This window comes from Delphinapterus leucas, chromosome 6, assembly GCF_059928025.1.
Source record: "Delphinapterus leucas isolate spDelLeu-1000000601 "Yukka" chromosome 6, BTC_Dleu_Yukka2, whole genome shotgun sequence".
Classification (NCBI taxonomy): Eukaryota; Metazoa; Chordata; class Mammalia; order Artiodactyla; family Monodontidae; genus Delphinapterus; species Delphinapterus leucas.
In genome coordinates, this window is record NC_143134.1 from 117,000,435 (window position 1) to 117,024,197 (window position 23,763).

At 44.2% G+C, this 23,763-nt stretch overlaps 1 protein-coding gene across 2 annotated transcripts in view; it reads left to right on the top strand.

Annotated features, from left to right (window-relative positions):
- STXBP1 (syntaxin binding protein 1) overlaps positions 1-23,763 on the top strand; it is a 70,422-nt gene that overhangs the window by 18,416 nt on the left and 28,243 nt on the right. The window contains exons 2-6 of one of the 2 annotated variants that reach the window (XM_022578677.2): positions 15,515-15,564; positions 17,244-17,325; positions 20,704-20,780; positions 21,771-21,849; positions 22,971-23,074. In XM_022578677.2, the coding sequence (XP_022434385.1) occupies positions 15,515-15,564; positions 17,244-17,325; positions 20,704-20,780; positions 21,771-21,849; positions 22,971-23,074 (392 nt within the window). The remainder of the gene's footprint in view (positions 1-15,514; positions 15,565-17,243; positions 17,326-20,703; positions 20,781-21,770; positions 21,850-22,970; positions 23,075-23,763) is intronic. The other variant, XM_089913774.1, reaches the window with a different exon arrangement.

Consider the following 23,763-nt stretch of genomic DNA (forward strand, 5'->3'; position numbering starts at 1 on the left):
TTATAAACTAATTAAATATTAAATTAACATCTAATGTTAAAAATATTTTGAGGATTCTCCATACTGCTTTCCATAGTGCCTGCACTGATTTACACTCCCATCAAATTTGTATTAGGGTTTCCTTTTCTCCACATCCTTGCCAGCACTTGTTATTTCTTGCCTTACCCTCCTATTTAATTTAAAATTTCTGCTGTCATGTTCTTTAAAATTTTATAATAGCTCTCTGAAATTTTCTTTTTTATAGCTCTCTATTCTTGTTTCATGCATGCGGTATCTTATTTTATGTCTCTGTCTTTAAAAAACCAAAACAAAACTCTGTATAGTCTGTTTCCTCCATGCTTTTTTGTTGTTGCTTCATTTGTTTTGGTCTCTATCTTCCATATAGGAACTTTCTCAGATGTATAGCAAACCCTGACTAGCTGCTGTGACTAAAAATGAGAGACGTAGACACGGCTTGGGAGCTCCAACCTTGTGGATGGGCCTGGTCTGGGTGGGCTGTTTGTTGGGGAAGCCCCAAGGTCAGTATCTTTAGGTTTTTCTTCTTGGGCTCCATTCCCCAAAGAAGTCTCTTTCTCCTTGGAGGTAAAGGTCTGGCTGCCAGAATTCTGGGGTCTGAGTGGAAGAAAAGGGCCAAGGGATGGAGGGTAGTTCTCGACAATCCATACGTATAGCCATTTGTCCCTCTGTTTTCAAGGTGAGATTCACAGTCCCGGACTGGACTCCTGCGCCCAGTCCAGGGGTCCTGTACACACTACACTCTCTGAGGAGGAAACTTGTAGCGCTCTTCTGTGTTGGGAGAAGGACATTCACCCAGTGATGGGAAGTGGGAGAAGGGACCTAGATGTACCTGCTTCTTAAATTCCTTTCTACCAACATGCCTTATACCTTCTCCCACTCTTTTAAGTTCCAGAGGTACCTGGCACTGCCAGCTCCTGAAACTGTTGAGGATTCTCCCATGTACACTTAATGGGTTTTCGGTGTTCCCTGCCGCTGGCTTCGGATTCCACTTCAGATGGAGTCAACTTTCCCAGGCCTGCTGAGTCAGCTACCACACATCAATTGTAGAAAATAAGACTCAGCATTTAAAACTAAGACTTTAGGGCTTCCCTGGTGGCGCAGTGGTTGAGAGTCCGCCTGCCGATGCAGGGGACGCGGGTTCGTGCCCTGGTCTGGGAGGATCCCGCATGCCGCGGAGCGGCTGGGCCCGTGAGCCATGGCCGCTGAGTCTGCGCGTCCAGAGCCTGTGCTCCGCAACGGGAGAGGCCATAACAGTGAGAGGCCCACGTACCGCAAATTAAAAGGAAAAAAAAAAAAAGCTAAGACTTTATCTTTTGTAAGAACTGCATTCCAAGAAGACGGGGGTGCAGGGGAGTGGCCACCAGCCAAAGGCTGGGGACCACCACACCCTAGTTTGCCTAGTTTCTTATAGCAAAACAACAGGCTTTTGGGGCCACTTTTTTCTTGCTTGCTTGCTGAAAGGAGAATGGAAACAGTCTGCTAGAGCCCTAGGGCTCATTGTCTTGGCAGCAAACAAAAGCCTGATTAGACAGAGGCAGGTTAAAAAATATTTGGGACATCCCAAATCCAGGAATTTCGTGCTGAATTCGCTCATTAGTTCACTCTGAAGCAGGAAATCAAGTGAAGCCCAAGGTCGTTGTTTCTGATCCTGGGTATCCCCTCCTAGATCCCAGTATACACCCTCAGTGGAGTGGTCTTTGGCCCAGAACTTTTCGCTATATTATACAGTTTGGAGAGACAGATTTCACCAGTCAGCTCTCCCGTACCCATCCCCTAGCGGAAGTCTGGGCAAAGGCCACTGTCCCAACACAGAACCAACTCATATTCTGAGGGCAATGTTCAAATAATCCCTAGGTAAATGAGGAGGGGACAATAGCCCACCTATGCATTTTGATACAAATAGACGGCCAGAGAGAATTGCCTCCGGTCTGGTGATTAAAGCAGGAAAAAAAAACTCTGCACAGGAACTTTGTGAACATTTGATACGGAAAAATGACAGAAGCATGGCATAAAGGCTCAGGTAAAGGATTTATTCTAGAAGAAGACAGGTACAGGGAAAACAATTTAAAGCACTCTCAAACATAAAAATGATGAACCAAGAGTTCAAATGGGACGTAATGTGAAATAACAGAACGAAGTGGAAAGCGGGCTAGCCCAGCCAAGGCAACGGAAAACAAAAAATAATGGGATTGCAGAACTAATAAGCCAATTTGAAAACATAAAAAGCAAGATCTCTTCTCTAGAGGATGGAAGGCTGGCTTGAGACGATCACTCAGTCTGTATATTTGGTGAAAATTTGCACAAACTCAGCCATTTCTTCTGGATTTTCAATGTTTCGTCTCTTTGGGGCTCCACCCTCTTCCTGTGCTTGATCTGAGCCCAAATCCCAACAGGATATTTTCTTTTCCTGGCCTCTTATTGTAACCAGTTCCCTGGATTTGGGAAAAGGTAGCAGCCCTCCTGAAATTAGACCTTTGTGTGTGTTGGGCCGTGTGGGTGTGGGGAGTACTTCCTGCCTTCCTGAAGCTTCCCTGAGGCTTTTGTCTTATGTCAGTTGGACACCTATTGAATGGCTGCATTGATGCTTCCAGAGGGGGATTGAGCTTGTGGCCTTGTCTTGCTGTGTGAGATTACACATTTTTAAATATCCGAGACCTGAAGACGTGTAGCGAGTTAAATCCTAGAGCAGAACAGATTCGGCTGGTCAGAATCTTGGACCTTGGAAGTACAGTAATTTCTACCACCACTCCCGTGGACAAGTTACTTGATCTCTCTGAGATTCAGTTTCTTTATAAAATGGACCAGATCAGGGTTTCTCAGCCTCAGCACTATTAACATCTTGGGCTGTATGAGCCTGTACGTTGTAGGATGTTTAGCAGCATGCCTGGCCTCTCCCCACTAGATACCCATAGCATCCTCCAATCATGAAGATCAAAAACGCCTCCAGGGCTTCCCTGGTGGCGCAGTGGTTGAGAGTCCGCCTGCCGATGCAGGGGACACGGGTTCGTGCCCCGGTCCGGGAAGATCCCACATGCCGCGGAGCGGCTGGCCCCGTGAGCCATGGCCGCTGAGCCTGCGCGTCCGGAGCCTGTGCTCCGCAACGGGAGAGGCCACAACAGTGAGAGGCCCGCGTACCGCAAAAAAAAATAAAATAAAAAATAAAAACAAAAACGCCTCCAGACATTGCTGATTGTTCCCGGCAGTGGTTGGGGGGTGGGCAAAATCACTCCCCTTTGAGAACCACTAGACTAGACCATGTTTTGTCTGCTCTGGGTTTCTGGAATTATATGAAACACTCTTTTCCCCTTTTTTCCAAAGTGTATTTTGCCTAACCCTTTAGTCCTTAGGGACACTCCCATTTAAGTCAAGAAATATGATTTGGAGCCATTCAATGCTACATGTACCAATTAAGATACTGGCCACATCTTGGGTTCCTGCCAGCATCTAGATAGATACCTAGTCTCCATTTCTGCAGTTCAAGGAGGAATTACTGCAGTCGTCATGGAGTCTATATAGGAAGAGGACAAGGTTTTTGCGGAGAAACAGGTACAAGCTGGCAGCTGAAAAGGAATATTAACAGATAAGGTCGGCTGCTGTTGGTAATGCATGAGGGCAGTGTGTTTTCTTTCTCTCTCTCTCCCTTTCCCTCTCCCTCTCTGTTTCTCAAATGTAAAATGCTTCCCAAATAACTGCATGCTTATCACTATCTTGTACAAAAATGGCCCTCATTCTAGACTCTTTTCTTTAGAAAAAAAAGTCTTATTCAACAACGCTTATGAGAAACGGTGCTTTCTGTCCTGGAAGATTAATTGCCACTTCACCTTTTTTTTTTTGTCTTTGGTCTTTTTGTTTCAAAATATTAATGTAACCAAATAGTATTTACTATTATAAGCTATTGATTTGAAAAAGAGATGAATTGTTTCGGATCCCATTTTTGATTGATTTTTCTATTTGTGTATATTTGGTAACTTCACAGTTCCTTTTATGCATGTTGTAGGCAATCTTAGGAAGAAGAAAATAGCTCTTTTGGAGCTGAGGGGAAGTGACTGTTGCATCTAAAGTACAACCGGAAACTCCTATCTCTAACCTCTTTTTGTCCCCAGGTTGAGATTTTCTTTTTACTAATCAAAGTTCCAAGGTCCAGGAGGCTTTGTTTTAGAGAGCTTCTAGCTCCTTAACCTTTTGACTATAAATCTTATGAAAGAGGGAGAAAGGAAGATCGAAAATGAGGATTTCCCATGAAAGAGAAAGTGAATTGTCATTCCTGTAACACTGTCCAGCATCTTTATGGGTCTGAGGTTAAGTTTTGGTTTCTCAGATAGCAGGCATTTATCATCACATACTCCCCTCAGATGTTGGCAGCAGTCCACGTTTTGGACATTTGCGTCTTATGCAATGTCTGGGTGTGCTCACCAGGGCAACGCAACCAAGCCATCGTTCACCCATCTCCACGCATTCTAACGCGTGTGACCTCTTCCCTTCTCTTCCTTTCCCGCCCGCCCCCCCCCTCAAAAAGCAAACTTCATTGGAAACATTCTCAGATTAAGCAGTTGTCATGCAGCAGTTTATAGGGAGTGGTACCCTGTTTTTGCCCCATGCCTGACAATTTGAGGTCTCTATTTTGGTCTCTCCCACTTTTGCAAAATACAGTTTAGATACAAAACTATATTAAGCTATAATTTTACATACATATTTTATAGCAGTAAGCCAGAGTACCTGTCTTCAGATGAAGACGCTATGGAACAGTTCCATACTAAGCAAAACTGCATTTGTTATTTGAGTTACAAGTTTTCATATAAAATTCTCTGATGAATTTTTAAAAACAGCTTCCTTGAGATATAATTCACACATTATACCATTCAGTGATTTAAAGTGTACAATTCAGTGGCTTTTAGTATATTCACAGAACTGTGTATCCATCACAATCCATTTTTGAACACTTTCATTACCCCAGAAAGAAACTCCATACTCCTTAGACATCACTCCCAACTCCCCCATACCCCAGCTTAGGCAACTACTAATCCCCCCCCTTTTAGAAAAATATTTATTTATTTATTTATTTATGTTTAGTTGCACCAGGTCTTAGTTGCGGCAGGTGGGCTCCTTAGTTGTGGCTTGCTAGCTCCTTAGTTGTGGCATGTGAACTCTTTTTTTTTTTTTAATATTTATTTATTTATTTGGTTGTACTGGGTCTAAGTTGTAGCACGTGGGCTCGTTGGGGCCAGGGATCGAACCCGGGCCCCCTGCATTGGGAGCACAGAGTCTTATCCACTGCACCACCAGGGAAGTCCCCTAATCTAATCTACTTTCTTTTTATTTATTTACTTATTTACTTATTTACTTATTGCCTGCATTGAGTCTTCACTGCTGTGCGTGGGCTTTCCCTAGTTGCGGCAAGTGGGGGCTACTCTTCGTTGCAGTGCGCGGGCTTCTCATTGTGGTGGCTTCTCTGGGCTCTAGGCACGTGGGCTTCAGTAGTTGTGGTGCATGGGCTCAGCAGTTGCGGCTCACAGGCTCTAGAGCGCAGGCTCAGGAGTTGTGGTGCACGGGCTTAGTTGCTCTACAGCACGTGGGATCTTCCCAGACCAGGGATCGAACCCATGTCCCATGCATTGGGAGTGGAGTTTTATCCACTGCGCCACCAGGGAAGTCCCCTAACCTACTTTCTACCTCTATAGATTTGCATATTCTGGACATTTCATGTAATTGGAATCACACAATCTGTGGTCCTTGGTGACTGGCTTCTTTGACAGCATTTTAAGGATTCATCCATGTTGTTACATGTCTCAGTACTTCGTTCCTTTTTATGGCTAATATTGCATTGTCTGAATATTCCACATTTATTTATTCATCAGGTTGATCGACATTTGGGTTGTTTCTACTTTTTGGCTATTATGAATAATGCTGCTATAAACATTCGTGTATAAGTTTTCATGTAGACCTGTGTTGTCATTTCTCTTGGGCTTATACCTAGCAGTGGAATTGCTGAATCATATGGTAGCTCTTCATTTAGCTGTTTGACTTTTATGCTTCAGGAGTAATGTCTGCTTTCCCAAACAGGACTGCAAGTTCTTGGAGATCAAGAAATTGATTTATATATATTTTTTAATGTCCTCCATAGACTTCATGTGGTTATGGGCATTTTATTGTGCAATTGCTAGACCCTTCACTTCTCTGGGCCTCAGTTTTCTCCTTTGTAAAATGGGAGTGATTATAATAATTAATCTCTGAGGGTTGCTATGAGCTTTAAATGAGAGGATACATGGAAAATGTATAGGACAATGTATTCCATATAGTAAGTCTTGAATAAATGTGGGTACTTTTTCCTTATTGGGACTAAATTATTGACTGAGTTTTTTCTTTAATAAGAGCTTTTAAAAGTATTTTGGCTAAGGCTGTTGGTATCTCAGACACTGGTTAAAAATTAGTATATAGAGAAATGCTAGGATAGCAGAAACTTTGGATATGAACATGTGTTATCTGTACCTTCACATAATAGCACACTCCTCGCTGAATTTGAATAAGCAGAGTTAAGGGGAAAACATTTCTAGATCCTTCTGGCTTGCGAACTTGGACTGGCCGGAATAGCCATAGTTTACCTGTCATGTTCCTCAAGAATAGAGAGAGCTCTCTCCCCAGCAATCCCTGTGAAAGAGTCTCTGAGACTTTTGAACTGGGGGTTCTGAATCTTGGTGGGTGGGTGTCAGGAGAGTGGTGGCCCCAGGAGCGGGGTGTGGGAGGTTGAGGAGAGCTCCTGGGTGGGGTCACCTCACTCAGCCTTGAACAGAACTGCCCGTTTCACTCCCAGCACGCACTGCTTAGCTGTGCCACTCAGGGGTTCATTCATCCTGCGGGCATTTGCTGAATCATTATTTTATGCCAGATGCCAGAGACGGGGCAGGAGGGTGGGTGCAGGGAGGTGGGGGGCGTTGTCATGTTTGAGGTGAATGAATGAGGCTTAGTGTTCAAGGAACTGAACACAGTGGGTGACTTGTGGAGTCCTGAGCCAGTTGTTGCTACCTTAAACACCAGCCTGGGCCACTCTCTCCTCTTCTGAGCTTGCTGAGTCTCTCTGTTCCTAGGCTGTCCCATCCTTGATCCTGACTTGGGGACTTTGCACCTGCTCTTCCCATGCCTGGAGAACTCTCCCCCCAGATCTTCACTGGGTTGTTTCCTCCTCATCACCTCCTCAGAGGACCTTCTCCCATACACCTACCACATTCTAGTTCATTAACCTTTAAAATTTCCTCTGAGCACTTATCACGCTCCAGAATGATCTTATTTGTCTTCTGTGTGTATTGGCTGTCTCTCCCCTCCACATCAGGTATAGGCACCTTAGGGCAGGAATCTTGTTTAGCTTGTTCATTGTGGTCTTTCCAGTGCCTGGAAGGATGTCTGGCACATAGCAGGTGTTCAATAATTCATCATTGTTGAATGGAGAGAAACAAAAGGGAGAATGGGAGACACATCACAAACTCCATGGAGGAGCAATAAGAAACCAATTAGAGGGCTTCCCTGGTGGCGCAGTGGTTGGGAGTCCGCCTGCTGATGCGGGGGATGTGGGTTCGTGCCCCGGTCTGGGAGAATCCCACATGCCGCGGAGCGGCTGGGCCCGTGAGCCATGGCCGCTGAGCCTGCGCGTCCGGAGCCTGTGCCCCTCAACGGGAGAGGCCACAGCAGTGAGAGGCCCGTGTACCGCAAAAAAAAAAAAAAAGAAACCAATTAGAAATCACTGGATTCTCCCTTATTAGGAAGGTCAGATACCTTTAAAATAGATGCCGACGGTGCTGGTGGTAGCCAACAGTGCTAAGTACCATTCTAAGATTGAACTAAGTGCTTTACACACATTAAATAATTTAATCCTCACAGTAACTCTATGAGGCATGTGTGGCCATCCCCATCTTATAGATGGGGAAACTGTGACACAGATTTAATAACTTGTCCGAAGTCACAGCTAGTAAGTGGAGGAGCAGGGATTTGAACCTTAACCATCTGGCTCCAAAACCCATCAGAGTTATTTTGCTTTACTTTGTCAAGGTGATCATTGCAATATAACAAAGAAAAGCACACCCAGGTTCAAGTGCAGAGTCCAGTCCGTGCTGGTGTCTGAGAGACAGTATGTGTAGTGGGAAAAGCGTTTGGATGGGGATCCAGAGACCTATTTCTGCTCACTCTGGAGTGACCAGTTGGTGGCCTTGCCCACTCCAGATGGCTGTGTTTTCCAGGAGCATCTCAATCCGAAAATGAGAGACCTAGACTCTGGCCTTAGATGGTCTCTAAAGTTCTTTCCAATATAAGTGTTCTTAAGCACCAAAGAAGTAGAATCATTGAAAGTTATTTTACTTCCACAGGCCTCTGCCAAAGAGCCATGGGTTTATGTGTTTACAATCCCACGCTTGCCTGTATGTGCATGGAAAAGGATCTGGAAGGCTGCCCCCTAAACCCTGAGGGGTTGTTTCCCCTCAAGAGTGGGGGTAAGGAGGGAAATTTCACTTTGTAACTATACAGCTCTCTATTGTTAAATTTTTTTTCTTTTTTTTTGTGGTACGCGGGCCTCTCACTGCTGTGGCCTCTCCCGTTGCGGAGCACAGGCTCCGGACGCGCAGGCTCAGCGGCCATGGCTCACGGGCCCAGCCGCTCCGCGGCATGCGGGATCCTCCTGGACCAGGGCACGAACCCGCGTCCCCTGCATCGGCAGGCGGACTCTCAACCACTGCGCCACCAGGGAAGCCCCTGAATAACGTATTTTTATAGTGACATCACAATGGGTGCCTTTTATTTAGTGCCTCGTATGTGCCAGACACCTTACCAGGCATATTGTCTCGTTAACCTTCACAACTGGTCACTAAAGTATTATAATTTTTATTTTGCAGATGAGAAAACTGAAGCCTAAAACGTTTTACACTTGCTCAAGGTCCACAGCTAACAAATGCCTGAACCTGGATTTTCCCTGGTCTATCTAACTTTAGTGCTTCCCTTGGCATTTTTTCTTAATCTTGAGGGTGGGAGTGACCTTTGCCTGAGTAACTAGCCTTATACCCTCACACAAATGGGGTTTATTTAAGAGGGTGCCTTTCAGAAGAACTGCCACTATTGAGCTGGAATAACTAGAAATTCCCTGTACTGTGAAAGGGAATTTCAGTCAAAGAGGAGGGCGATTGTGGCCTGAGTTTACACTCCCTTAAATCCCTCAGCAGTGCGGAGGCACTTCTCATTCTGGTGTCTGGGCAGTAGACTCCTGGTGCGTGTGTCAGGGCAGCATGGAGCTCTGGGACTACAGAGCACAGGATATTGGAATCCCCTGTGGTTTTGAGGACTTTGGTGATGCTCCCACTTCTCCCAAGCTTCCAGCCCATCTAGTATTAGTCATGCTATTTCAGATGTTTTGGTGTGCCATGGGCTTAGGTTCCCTGACGTGTGTCACTGCCGAGGGCAGTCATGGGTGCCAGGGCGGTAAGAGTAGGGCCCCCCGTGGGGGGCAGGGGGTGGGGGAGGGGTTTGCAGCTATCCCTAGAGCCTGCGCTTTGGGGCTCCAGTTGGTATACTGGGTGCATCTGAAGGTGTCCCAGATAATCTAGGCCACCTGCTGTGTTTCTCAGGACTTGGGAGGGACTTGTTGAGTTTGGGAGTTACCCAGGATGTGGTTGAGAAGGAATCTGCTTTCTTGCCCTTTGGCCATGAGGGAAGCGCAGTCCACCAGGGCTACGGTCCTCACGATTATGGAGAAGCTGAAGCCGCCCATATACACAGGCTAGGTGGTGGTGGAGTGGACATTTTGGCTATAGATATACATGGTTTGGAATGCGGAAATAAGATCCTCTGGCTACACCAGCCTCAGAAGGCTTTATTGTTTCTCTCCACACAAAGAGGACTTACAAGGGAGTTGAAATGTGATTGTCAGGGCTTATTTGTGAGGAAGTAGCCCAACCTACTTGATTCTTAATGCTAAAATGGGCTCTAATCCTTGTTTCCTTTTCGGTATTGGATTAGAAAAATCTAGGGCAGGATTGGAATTGGCTGACAACAATGCCCACAACAAATACAGGCCCTGAGAATTTTGGAACAGGAATCACTGGGCAGGAAGGCTTGAACCTGCACCAGTATTCCCAGTCTTTAGGACTTGTGATCCTTGTTTTGATGTTCTGATTATATCTCTGTCTTCCCCTATCAAAAGGTGACTTGAATTTAAAGTCAGTGAATTTAAATTAATTGTGTGTAATGGCAAAAAAAAAAAAAAAAAAGGAACATGTTCATCCTCGGTAATACAAAAAAGACAGTGAAATATACCATTTTAATCCACTGTCATATTAGCAAACAAACCTCAAGGTATTATTTTATCAGTTAGTATGTTATTTTGGAGAGCCACTCAGAATACTGATGGGGGTGTAAATTGTGGTTTTGGAAAATAATTCAGCAGAATTTATCAAGAGCGCAGCATATTTATACTCTTTACCTATTCATTCCAGACCCAGAAAGCTCTCCTAACAGAATAATTTGCGCAAAGAAAAGCCCTGGGCACAAAGATGTTCACTGACACATTACTTTCAGAGCATTTTTCCTATTATAATACCTAATACGTGGTCAGTGTAAAAAGCTTGGGAGGACACAGGAAGGCACAAATTGGCACTTAAAAGATTGATCATAATCTTACCACACAAAAATAGCATTTTCATTAAAATTTTTTGCGGTACGCAGGCCTCTCACTGTTGTGGCCTCTCCCGTTGCGGAGCACAGGCTCCGGACGCGCAGGCTCAGCGGCCATGGCTCACGGGCCCAGCCGCTCCACGGCATGTGGGATCCTCTCGGACCGGGGCACAAACCCGTGTCCCCTGCATTGGCAGGCGGACTCTCAATGACTGCGCCACCAGGGGAGCACCCCCCTTTTTTTTTTTTAATTTAATTAATTAATTTATTTTTGGCTGCGTTGGGTCTTCATTGCTGCGCGAGGGCTTTTCTCTAGTTGAGGCGAGCGGGGGCTACTCTTCGTTGCAGTGCATGGGCTTCTCATTGCGGTGGCTTGTTGCAGAGCACAGGCTCTAGGCGCATGGGCTTCAGTAGTTGTGGCACGCGAGCTCAGTAGTTGTGGCTCACGGGCTCTAGAGCACAGGTTCAGTAGTTGTGGTGCACGGGCTTAGTTGCTCCGCGGCATGTGGGATCTTCTCGGACCAGGGCTCGAACCCATGTCCCCTGCATTAGCAGGCAGATTCTTAACCACTGTGCCACCAGGGAAGCCCTATTCTTTAAAAAATAGTTGTAACATACCTTTTTCCCAGAGCCATGTATTTTGAATATTTTCTCCCTCCGTTGTATTCACCTGGGGAAACTCTAACCCTAGTTGAAACCAACTTTTCTTTCCTTTCTGGCGTACACCTGGACAATCAAACATTACTGGGGAAGAAAAAAGAAAATCACACAACTCAGCTCACTGGTTTTACTTTAAATTTATGGTCATGGACCTCAAATTAGCCCTTAAAACTGTCGAGAAATGCTAAAACATCTCTGTAGGAAATCCCCTTTTGGGACTTCCCTGGTGATCCCTCGGTTAAGACACTGTGCTTCCATTGCAGGGAAGCAGGTTCGATCCCTGTACATCAGGGAACTAAAAGGATATCCACTTTCCCAATCTTTGGGAAGACGTGTGATAGTCTTTCTTCAAACCTTCCATATACAGCACCACCGTCCCTACTCTGAGCCAGTGACCTTGTTTCTAATGAGGAAGCCCCTCCCCTCTGCCACCACTCTTTCAGCCCACCATTGGTCCCCTGCCTCTCCCCACTGGGTGGACCTGGTGCCCTGCCTCCTATCCCAGGTCAGGGTCTCTTCCTGTGTCTCAGACCCCAGCCCCTTCCTCCTCCTCAGGGACCTCAGTCTTTGAATGATCTGTCCTCTCTCCTGCATCATCAATCTCCCCCTCTCTTTTGGTTTATCGCCAATACCATTTTTTTTAAATGCTGTAATTGGGAATCCGCCAGTGGTCCAGTGGTTAGGACTCCGTGATCTCACTGCCAGGGCCCTGGGTTGTATCCCTGGTTGGGGAACAAATATCCCACAAGCCGCACAGTGTGGCCAAAAAAAAAAAAAAATCGTCTAATTTCTCACATCTTAAAAAAAACAAAGGACTTCCCTGGTGGCACAGTGGTTAAGAATCTGCCAATGCAAGGGACACGGGTTCGAGCCCTGGTCTGGGAAGATCCCACATGCCTTGTAGCAACTAAGCCCGTGCACCACAACTACTGAGCCTGCGCTCTGGAGCCCGCGAGCCACAACTACTGAGCTCGCGAGCCACAACTACTGAAACCTGCGTGCCTAGAGCCTGTGCTCTGCAACAAGAGAAGCCACCGGAATGAGAAGCCCACACACTGCAACGAAGAGTAGCCCCCGCTCACCACAACTAGAGAAAGCCTGCACGCAGCAACGAAGACCGAACACAGCCAAAAATAAATAAAAAATAAATTTAAAACAAAAGAATTGGTATTAAGTAAAAATAACTGAAGAAAAGCTTTCATTTCAAAAAAAAAAAAAGAAAAAGAAAAACCCTTCCTTGATTTCACATTCTCTGTCTACCCTGTCTAGCTTTCATACTTTTCTCTGCTACCTTATAGGAAAACCTCTTGAAAAAGTTGTCTAGATAGTCTGTCTTCCTCATCACCCATTTTAGACTGGCTTCATCCTTATTGTTTCACAAGAATGCTTGTCAATAAAGACCATGTTTCCAAACCATCTTACTGGTCCTGCAAGCATTTGGGGTTTTCTCCAAACTTACCTCTATGTGGTAATAATGCCCAGATTTTAAACTGTAGCTAAAAGTCAGTCTTTCAAGCTCCAGCTACCCTCCCTGTATCTCCCCTCGGACGTCTCTTAGCCATCTCAATCTTTAATCAAAAAAGGATGTTCTGTATTCTCCTACAGATCAGTTCTTTCCTCCCTCTAAATCTTTTGTGTCTCTACATCAATTTCTTTGTTTAAGCCAAAAAGCTAGGAGTTACCTGTTTCCTTTTTTTACTTTCCCCCCACACCCAATTCAGCAGCTAGCCCTGTTGGCTATACGTCCAAATAGATATCAAATTCACCCTCTTCTCGCCATGTCCACTGCCACCAGCCGTGGATGGACCCTTGAGAAGTGTCCTGACTTTACTCCTGCTTCAGTTCTTGCTCCCCTCCAATCTCATCTCTACTGCACATCAGATGACGTCCCTACCCTCGGTGGCTTTCTGGTGCCCTTCAGATAAAATCATACTCCCGTCAAGGTCCCCTGTGATCTGGCCTCCAGCCTCAGCTTCTACCAGCTTCAGTTCCAAGAAGCTGTCAAGCTCTTTTTCCTTTTTCCACCTCGAGCCTTTTGTGCCTCCCTTTTTTTTTTTTTTTGCCCACCACATGTGGGATCTTAGTTCCCCAACCAGGGATCGAACCTGCGCCCCCTGCAGTGGAAGCCTGGAGTCCTAACCACTGGACTGCCAGTGAAGTCCCTTTTTTTTTTTTCCTGTTTTTTTGTTTGTTTTTTGGGTTTTTTTCGTCTTTTTTTGTCTGATCCCCTCTTAAAGGTAGCTCTCCACACTGGGTTTTTTCCTTTCTACCACGGCCCTTATTTATTTACCTTAGAGCATTTGTGAGAAGCCATGATTGCCCTTTTGTTTTGTCTGCTTCCGTCACTAGAGTGTAAGCTCCGAAGGAGCAGTGCCATGTCTGCTGTTGTTCATCCCTGGTGCTGGGTCCAGTGACTGGCAAACAGTGGTATTGAGTGAATGAGTGGGTATTTTCCACATCATTATTTCTAATGGGTACATAGTATCCATTGCACAAATGTAACCTAATTGACTTAACCACTGCCTTATTATTTGATATATCTGTTCCCAGTTTTTCACCACACTGAAACATGGGAAATAATCTAAATGGCTATTGGGAAAATTGTTGACTAAACCAGGGACTATTATGCAGGCATTTAAGATCCTAGGAAGCATTTTTATTAACATGGAGAAATGAGTTTTCTTACTGAAAAAAAGCATAATATGAAATTATATGCAGCACATGGTCTTAGCTATGTAAAAGTTCATGGGAAAAGCGAGTAGGAAATAAACTAAAATGTTGATTATGCATTTGGGGTTGGCAGGATTACAAGTGATTTTTCTTTTTGATTTTTTTCAAGTATACAAGTAATACATGGTATTTTCTTCTTCATACTTTTCTGTGTTTTCCAAGTTTACTGCAATGAGTGTGTATTTTTTTATAATCAGGTAAGAAGCTCTTAAAAATTTTAGAACACTTTGATGACACATCAGATTATTGTAGATAGTCAAAAGCAGAGTCAGGAACCATCGTGCTCTTGAGAGTGACCTAAAATGCTTGAAGCACACTTGCTAATAACAGCTCTTAGCCTTGAGTCCTTCCAGGCCTGTGGATGATCTGGGTTTAGAAAGAGTAGCAGAGCGCTGTTTCCTGTGAATCCTCCATGACCGGGTAGACTTGTGTGTGGTGTGACATTATAGAAACTGTGGCTTGCAAAAGTGTTGGTTTTGGGTGAGAGCATCCCACAGATGTGCTCAGGGTTGGAAAGATATCACAACTGCTCTTCACGTCTGTTTTTGGAGCTTGACGGGGGCTCACGTGCCCTGGGGTATTGTCATAGCATTTTACGCACTTGTCTTAAGTCAGTGGTTCTCAAACCCCAGACCCTTTTGGGAATTCGAGGTCAAAACTATCTTCATAATAAGACTAAGATGTTATCTACCTTCTCGCTCTTATTCTCTCACAGACGTACACTGGCGTTTTCCAGATGCTATATGATTTAAGAAGCAGAACCCAGCTGTCTTCTACGAAGCCAGACATTATGGAGAGTTGCAAAGATGTAAAACAATGCCAGTATTCTCACTAAAATTGTTTTATTATGGAAAATATAAATAGCATTTTGGGAATTCCCTGGTGGTCCAGTGGTTAGGACTCAGCACTTTCACTGCCATGGCCCAGGTTCAATACCTGGTCAGGGAGCTGAGATCCCAAAAGTTGCACAACGCAGCCAAAAAAACAAAAATATAAATAGCGTTTTAATGAAGTGCAACTATGTTATCACAGAATGGGTTTATTATTATTGTAATTGAATTAACACATATTTTAAAAATTTCTCAGTTTAACTTCTAATACAGGAAGTGTCAGTAGATATTTGCCCACATACACAAACACTCTTTGGGGTCCTCAATATTTAAGAGTATAAAGGAGTCCTGAGACTACAAAGTTTGAGAACAACTGAATTAAGGAAACAGGAAGAGAACTGTCTTTATGGTGGATTGATTATGGCTCAGTAGACAGATTGGTTGAATTGCATGACTCAGGAGAACAAAGCCTATGGAGGGAAAATGACCTCATCTAATAGGCAGGGGTTGGAAGTCCTTGAAATTACATTAGATTTTTTCTTCCACCTCCCCCCTCCTTCCCTCTCTCTTTTCCTCCCTCTCCCCTTCCCTTCCTCCTTCTGTCCTTCCTTCCTTTTTCTCTCCTTTTTTAGAGATCATGCATGATGTGATAAAGAAGGTAAAGAAGAAGGGAGAGTGGAAGGTAAGTAGAAAAGCACAATTAATGACCTTAAAGGTGAGTTCATGGGGAAAAACAAGAATGGAGTAGAGTTGGGGAGAGGCATGTAGGTGGGGAATGAGGACCTTTGCTGTGTCCAGAGGATACCAAAAGCTTCTGGACTAGAGAAAGGTAATCTGCTGTGCCTCCCATTTTATACGATCCTGGTTAGGAAATCTCTTGGTCATAAAGCTTATCTTTAAGATCACCTGGTGAGGCATTCTAGAAGTGGAACTCTTTTATTCAAACAAGATCTTACCTGAATAAAGCAGAAGGTAGAATTATTCTGCTTGCTATGGGAGATGAGAGGGGACCCTTCTTGCCCCTCTGGTGGCCCTAAAGCATGTCCATGGAGCCCACACAGCAGTCCGAAAAGCCCTCATCTGGCCTATCCCGTCTGCCTGTAGCTACATAAGACAAAACAACTAAGTTTGTTTATTCATTTAACATTGAGAGCAATGCTGGAAACTGTCATGTACCTGAAACAAGTATTTAAGTCAATCTAATTGATTACGGCCTCGTTTCCGGCAGTGGGTGATGCAAGTCGGAAACGTGCTGTCCTCCATCCAGGAAGTCTTTGTTTGAAGGACCATCTGGTTGTCTGGGGCCGGGCATTACAGTGACCAGGAGAGCACACCATCTTACTTGAACTTCCCCGTGTGTTGTTGAAGGGCTTATGCCAACCATTCTTGCTCCCGAGTTTTCCTGTAGTAAAGTTCACCGGGCCTGGGAACAGCAGAGCTGATTGGTACCAGGAGGCTTTTGAAGTCTCACCCTGGCCTCATGAGATTACGTTTTAGCCGGAGCATCCATCCTCATACCCAGAGTGGGAGGCCAGCTGGTGGGAACTCTTTATGCCTGCCTTTCTCTCTTACCCTTCCCATCAGTAATGGACTTGTGGACATGTGAATTTTAAACTAAGCTTGAGGAAGCTGCCTCATAAAATGAAAACTGATTGGCCCTCGTGCTACAGCAAGATGCTTTCGGGCCCACATTTTTCCAGCACCTGTTGCCTGGGTTTCTATCTTTGAAGAAGGATAGGAGAAATAGCTTTGTTTTAGCTCCCTCTCTCCTCTGTGGGCCGAATGGAGATAGGAAAGGTTGGCTGAAGAATTGCAGGTATGAAGCTTTTAGACCAGGACGGCATGTTCTCATTCTTCCCGTCTGAACTGAGACAGAGTTTGCTCCCGTGATGACACGTGTGCTGGTCCATCCCGATGATGTCTGCGGAGTCCTCTCCTTCCACCCCATAAATGTGGCGCTAGTGTTCATTCTCCCATTAAGGAAAAGTTTACGCCCTGAAAAAATACCCTCTAATATGGATTTCTCCGAGTGTGAATGCTGTAGATGAATTTTTTTCTTTTTCTTTTCTTTCTTTTTTTTTTTTGCATTTTTATGAGTATTTTCTTTGTCGTGGAAAAAACTTTAATTTTTTTAACTTTAAAATATTAAGTCACATCAGTGAGAGCAAACTCTCCTAGAAGCTTAGGTTTGGTGGGGAAATAAAAGCTAGCATGTCTCTCGGCAAACCTCTGGCCCCGTAGGAAGCATTGATAACTCAGAGTTTTGCGTTTCTAGGCTCCTTCTGAAGTCTGACTGGGTCAGCGGAGGAGATCATCATAGCAGGTGCCCGTCAGGCTGTAAACTGTCCCCTTTGTTTCCAGGTGCTGGTGGTGGATCAGCTGAGCATGAGGATGCTTTCCTCCTGCTGTAAGATGACAGACATCATGACCGAGGGGATAACAAGTGAGCGGCCTTCCCTCTGCCCTCCCGTGACACCCAGCCTTCTCTTGGGGTGTTCTTTCTCCTCCCTGTCTGTTATTATCTTGCTTGACGTTATTTTTTTTATATAATTTTTATTCATGAAACCACATTCATTTTTTTTTGCTGTTGGAGGCATCGGGTCTTTGTTGTGGCATGTGGGTTCTTCCTGTGGTGCGCAGGCTGAGTTGCCCCACGGCATGTGGGATCTTAGTTCCCTGACCAGGGATCGAACCCATGTCCCCTGCATTGGAAGGTGGATTCTTAACCATCGGACCACCAGGGAAGTCCCTATCTTGCTTGACTTTAGATCTTCCAACAACCTGGATGGTAGGACCGTAAGTTCCTGAGAGAGACCCCAGGCTTTCTTGTTCATCATTGAATCCTCCACATCCAATCCAGTGTTAGATGCCCATTAAGTATCTGTGAAAGGATGCCAAAGGAAGGCTCAGTCAAGAAAAAAAAAAAAAAGGCAGGCCACCCAATAGAAAAGAATGGACAAAAGGCACTTAACAAAGGAAGAAATCCAAATGGCCAATAAATACGTGAAAAGTTGGCCCCCTCAGTAGTGGTCAGGGGAATGCAATTAAAACCAGAGTGAGATACTGCTGTGTACTCAGATTGGAATATTTAAAATATGATAATGCCTAGGGAGGGTAGGAGGGAGGGAGACGCAAGAGGGAAGAGATATGGGACCGTATGTATATGTATAGCTGATTCACTTTGTTATAAAGCAGAAACTAACACACCATTGTAAAGCAATTATACTCCAATAAAGATGTAAAAAAAAATAATAAAATAAAATAAAATATGATAATGCCAAGTGACAGGATATAGAAAAATGGGAACTCCGATCTGACACATGTCAGTTGGTACAGCTACTTTGAAAAACACTTGGTAGAGTCTAGGAGAGTTGAGGCATGCAGATCCTATGAGCCAGCACATCTGCAGTTAGATGTGTGTCCTAGATAACCCAGGTGTGTGCGCCCGGGATGCTCACAGAGCATCACTCATAGTAGCCCCAAAGTGGGAGCAACCAAAGTGTCCACCAGGAGTAGAATGGTAAAATAAATTGTGGAATAGTCACACAGCAGAATACTGCTGATATATAGCAAAGAAGAGGAACGAACTCTGACTACTGGCCCATTCCAAAATGCAAATGAATCTGATAAACAATGTTGAGCAAAAGAAGCAAGGTACATCCTTAACAATATGCTTTGATTTACGTAATGTTCAAAAACAGGCAGAGCTAAGCTCTACTGCTTTGAAATGCAGGGACAAGTGAGTCTTAACCACAAAGAGAAGTGATCACCATTCATGTCACCATGGTGGTTCTCTTTGGGGGGAAGGGAGGAAATTGTGATGAGCAAGGGTGAAGGAGGGCACTTCTGCAGTGCTGATGGGTTCTGTTGCCTGACTGGGGTGGTGCTTGTGCAGCATTTGCTTTATAATTATTTGTATATTTATGTTTAATTCATTCTTTGGAATGTGCTTTAGAATTTCACGGTAATAGGTTTTTGAAATAAGTTAAATCACCTGCTCAAGGTCACTGGCCAGTGTCACACCTGAGACTAGGACGCAGACCTCCTGGCTGCTGTCCCCAGCTCTTTTTCACATTTGTGTGCATCTCAAGTCTTACTTAGGAGCCCCTTTCAGGGGAGATCATGTATTTTAATCTGTGAAACAGCATTGATGGAAAAGGAGTCTATTTTGAGGTATTATTTCAAACAAGGAAGTTAACCTTTGTTTTTCCTCCTAAAATACTTTGGGTGGAACATACCTGTTGCAGTGCAGCTCCCGGTTTTTTCCCCTGGAGAGAACTTTTATATGGTATGTGGCCCACAGACTACTGCTGGTCTTTGTCAAAATTACTACCATACCACAATTACGGGAGGAAGAGCAAGGAGGGTTGAGGTTTTCATTAAGCTAGATGAATGTAATTTAAAGGTTGGTGATTTCATCATTTTTTAAAACACATTTCCGCCAAAAAAAATTTTTTTAAGATAAAAAATAAAATAAAAGCATATTTCCAAATCTAGTTTATCTATCACCAAAAACATAGTCCTGTAAATAGGAGTACATAATTTTTGGTGTGAGTTTACGTCATTCAGTGATCCAAGACCAGACTTGCCCCCGTTTCAAGCTTACAAAGTTATTTTCCTCACTGAATTTTTTAAACTTTTTTTTTCCTCTATCAAGGCAAAAAATGCAAATATAGGAAAAAAGCCAAATGTAGCTAATGAGCTTCTAACAAAGAAGCAGCACCGTCCTGCCCTCCTTCTTCCTCCCCCATCCCCTGGGATCCATCACCCCAGAGGCAGCCACTCTGCTCTTCTGGTTATCTTTTTGATATTTCTAAATAAGTGCTTACAGGAGTATCGCTTGATTCATCATGTTAGACATTACCTGTTGACTTCCTGTGGTAGATGAGGGTTCAGCTCTCCCCTCCTGCCCACAGACTCTTCCCTATCCCAGAAGTTTTTTTTTAATGTCCTTACTTGCAAAATTTAAAAGTCAGCAAGCCTGTGTTAACCACCCCCAAATATTTGGGGGGGGGGAAGTATTATTGGCCTATGAAATTCAAAAACCTACAACCCCTGATAAAGTAGATGGTTGAGAGACTTTGGTTTTAATTTGAACATTGTTCATTGAACAAAGTCTTTGTAAATGTTACAAGGGATACTTCTAAAGGGATGCTTTTATTTGCTTACATCACCTGCGTAGGAAGAATGGCACTGTACGATTTCCTGCTCGCTCTGTACTGGAGGACAGTGTAGTGTAGGTGGTGCATCCTAAGCTTTATCAGGTGACTAGCGAGATGATGACTTAGGTCTTCTTTCCCCAGCAGATGAAGTAGCTGACACACGGTAAAAGAAACCAGCAAACCAAACACCCATGGTTTGCTCTAACAAAATTTGATGTTTAGTCTTTGAACTGTTGAAAGGAACAGTACTATACAGAAGGTATGTTTGGAATGTCTTCATTTGATATACAAAGGAAAATGATAAAACGATCTAATTGTTGAAAAACCAACCCAACATGGAAATTCTAAAGGAATTGGGATTATCTAGGACAGATGAGAAAAAACTGAAGGAAGAGGCAAAAGACTAGATCAAGGAATTTACTTAAACTGAAATGGGAAATAGGAAGTATTTAGTGTGATAAGGTTTCAGGTTTTCTACCACCTGAGCCTCGTGAGACAGAGGAACGTGGTAACTCTGGGGAAGGGGCGTTGAGTCTTTCCTCCCCCCACTGTAGATTTTTACTGCACCAGTCTGAAGGTGGCCTCTCTCTATGGCTTCTAGTTTTATGATCACCAGTTCTGTTTTCTTATTTACCATGGGCCGCTGTTTTGTTGTCTAGTTGTGGAAGACATCAACAAGCGCCGAGAGCCGCTCCCCAGCCTGGAAGCTGTGTATCTCATCACTCCCTCTGAGAAGGTAAACCCTGCCCAGAAGAGCTTTGGCTGAGGTTACACGTGCTGGCTTGGTGTCTGGGTGGCATCATGTCTGATGGTTCTGGGTGAAGCACGCATTTAACACACTGCTCTGTTTAAGCATGCAGTCCACCAACGGGGAAGGTGGGGTGCGGTGAGGAGTGACGAGTACATTCATTAAGCTTTCTGCCAAAAGCCAGGCTGGACCAATCTCGATTCCCCCTTGTGTTAGCTTTCTAGGTAGGAGATCACTTTATCTAGTGATCCGCCTCCAAAACTTGGGTATTTTATGCTTTCAGATTTCTTTTTTTTTTTTTTTTTTTTTTTGCCTCACCACGCAGCTTGCAGGATCTTAGTTCCCCCGACCAGGGTTTGAACCTGGGTCCGCTGCAGTGGAAGCTCGGAGTCCTTACCACTGGACCACCAAGGAATTCCCAGATTTATTTCATCAATATCCAGTTAGGGTTCAAATTTACCTGTCTTATCATTTTGGGGGGTTGGTTCAAATCAGTATCCCAGCAAGGCCCACCTTCTTGCTTTTGGTTGCTAGCTGTCTTAGATGTCTTAATCTATGTAAATTCCCCCCAGTTTTCATGTTTTCTTCTCATTTTTGAAAACTGGCTTATGTATGAGTTTCTGCAGATGCAACTAAATTGCTAGGACTTCACCACAATGAATCTCCTGGTAGGTTTCTGACCACTTCCTTCTTTTGTGGGTCTCTTCTTAGGAACCCAAGTTATGGTGGCTCCAAAGAATGGACGCTGTCATTTTGGAATGAGCTAGGGAGGCTTTTGTTCATCTAAACTCTGAAACAACCCTAATCTTAAATCCTCAGAACTCAGTTATGGCCGAACATAAGTTAGAATTATACATCAGAAATCCCTTGCTGTTTTGTGCATGTAGCTTGAAGCCAGCATGGATTTGACTCCGTTCAGATGTAGGTTCCATTTGCTTCTAGAATTAGATTCAGTTCCCTTTTCTTCCCTTTCCACAGTCCGTCCACTCTCTCATCAGTGACTTTAAGGACCCGCCAACTGCCAAGTACCGGGCTGCGCACGTCTTCTTCACTGACTGTGAGTACAGGTGTCAGCTGCCGCCCTGGCGACTGACCCCAACCAAGCCAGGCCAACAGGGAAGAAATGGGTTGTGCCCACTTTTGTCCTGATCTTTTATTTTCTCTTCAGAAGACAAATTGCATAAGAGATAAAAATAAACGCCCACAAATACAAACCTACTATGTCATGCAGTCCCTTCCTGATTAAAAAAATAGCTCCTCTTCTAAGGTCTAGCATGTTCAATGCTGAGAAGAATTTTCTGAAGCCAGCCTTGGTGTTTCATTGTATAGACTTCCAGATATCACTATAAACTTCAGTGTGTTTCCATCTACTTTTCAACTACAAAGACACTCTGATCTGGTGGTATTCGTATCAGGTAGAAGTGTATCATTGTCCTAGAATCTGTTTTCTTGCTTTGTGGAGGTTTTGTGCATGGAACCTAGTGCAGAGTGCACAATAATAACAGTTCACCCTGTGTTCTCTCTGGGGAAAACCCCACAAAACTCACCACTGAGTAGATGGGGGAAGGTTCTTGCAAAGAATAATTTTATACTCTTTGAAGACGGGTGGCAAAGAAAGCAGGTAGATGGCATTAGTAATAATAAACCAATGACACATTTCTGGGGACCTGAAACTATTTGTTTGGTCCGGAAGAGTCATGAGAAATCGTGGTTCCTCTCTCCACCAAGTGGGACTCCTGTGCAGCTGAGTTCCTTAGAGGCCCTGGGGAAATGTCTGCATCGCATTTCCCAACGATTTTATTTTTCTTTACTTATTTTATTTTTCATAAGTATCTCAGATGTGTGGTGTTTGTTTATATTACAGGCCTTTTCCTGATCCCTTCTTGATCTCTCTTGGTTCTTTTTCTTCCTCTTCTTAATGTCAGAAAATAGTTTTTAGTAGCTCTCAATATCTCAGTCTTTATTGCCATTTGTTTCTTTGTTATACGTTGAGGGCCTTGTAGGTGGTTTTGTATTCCTTTTATTCCTTTTATACCCTAGAGGTAGTAGGTTGTCGGGTAGGATGAACTTTCTGTTTACCTTTTTTAAATCCTACTAAAATAAAGAATTCCCTGGACATGTTGAAATGAACCAGAAAATGGGCAGGAAAACAACCTACTGTCTTTGTCATTCTGGCAGCTTGTCCAGACGCCCTGTTTAACGAGCTGGTAAAATCCCGAGCAGCCAAAGTCATCAGAACTCTGACGGAAATCAACATTGCATTTCTCCCATATGAATCCCAGGTGAGGCTGCGTGGGGGAGGGCATAGAAAATCCACATCCTGGCTATTCTCTCAGGAACTCTGGCCACGTGCGAGAGGGTGGGGCAGGGGTGCAATAAAGAGAGTGGGGGAGGGGATTGCTGAATGACGCGTTGTGAGTGGACGTTTATGTAATGGCAACAGTAGTCCTTAGGGGTCTGCGCAAGATGCCCTCGTGTTAGTCTCCAGTTATTTCTGACTTTCTGCAGCCATCCTGCCCTTCTTAGTGTTCATTTCATCCTCACTTACATTGTTCACTCCTATTGGCTGACTCCTTGACTAAGCAAAAAGTAGCCAATCCAGAAAGAGCTTGGGAGGAGAGGAGGGGAAGGGATCAGACAACACCCGTTTGCTGCAAAGGAGACTGTTTTTAATGTAGAGATAAGCTCAGCTTGTCATGTGCCGAAGGAACAGATGGTAGCCTTCGTCATGAGCTGTTAACGCTTCAAGTGCCAAAACCTCTCCTTTTGGAAAAAAACAAAGTCGTTAAACCAGTAAAGGTGAAGCTGATCATGAGAGAACATATAAAATTTATACCTTAGTATTTTAAAATTTGTTAAAATGCCTCCTCCTTGCAAAGAAACAAAAAATAACACAAATTCTGTGCATTTTGTAGAGGTAAGAGATGATTGTGGCATTTTGGTCTTTATAGATCAGCTTCTAGACGCCAGA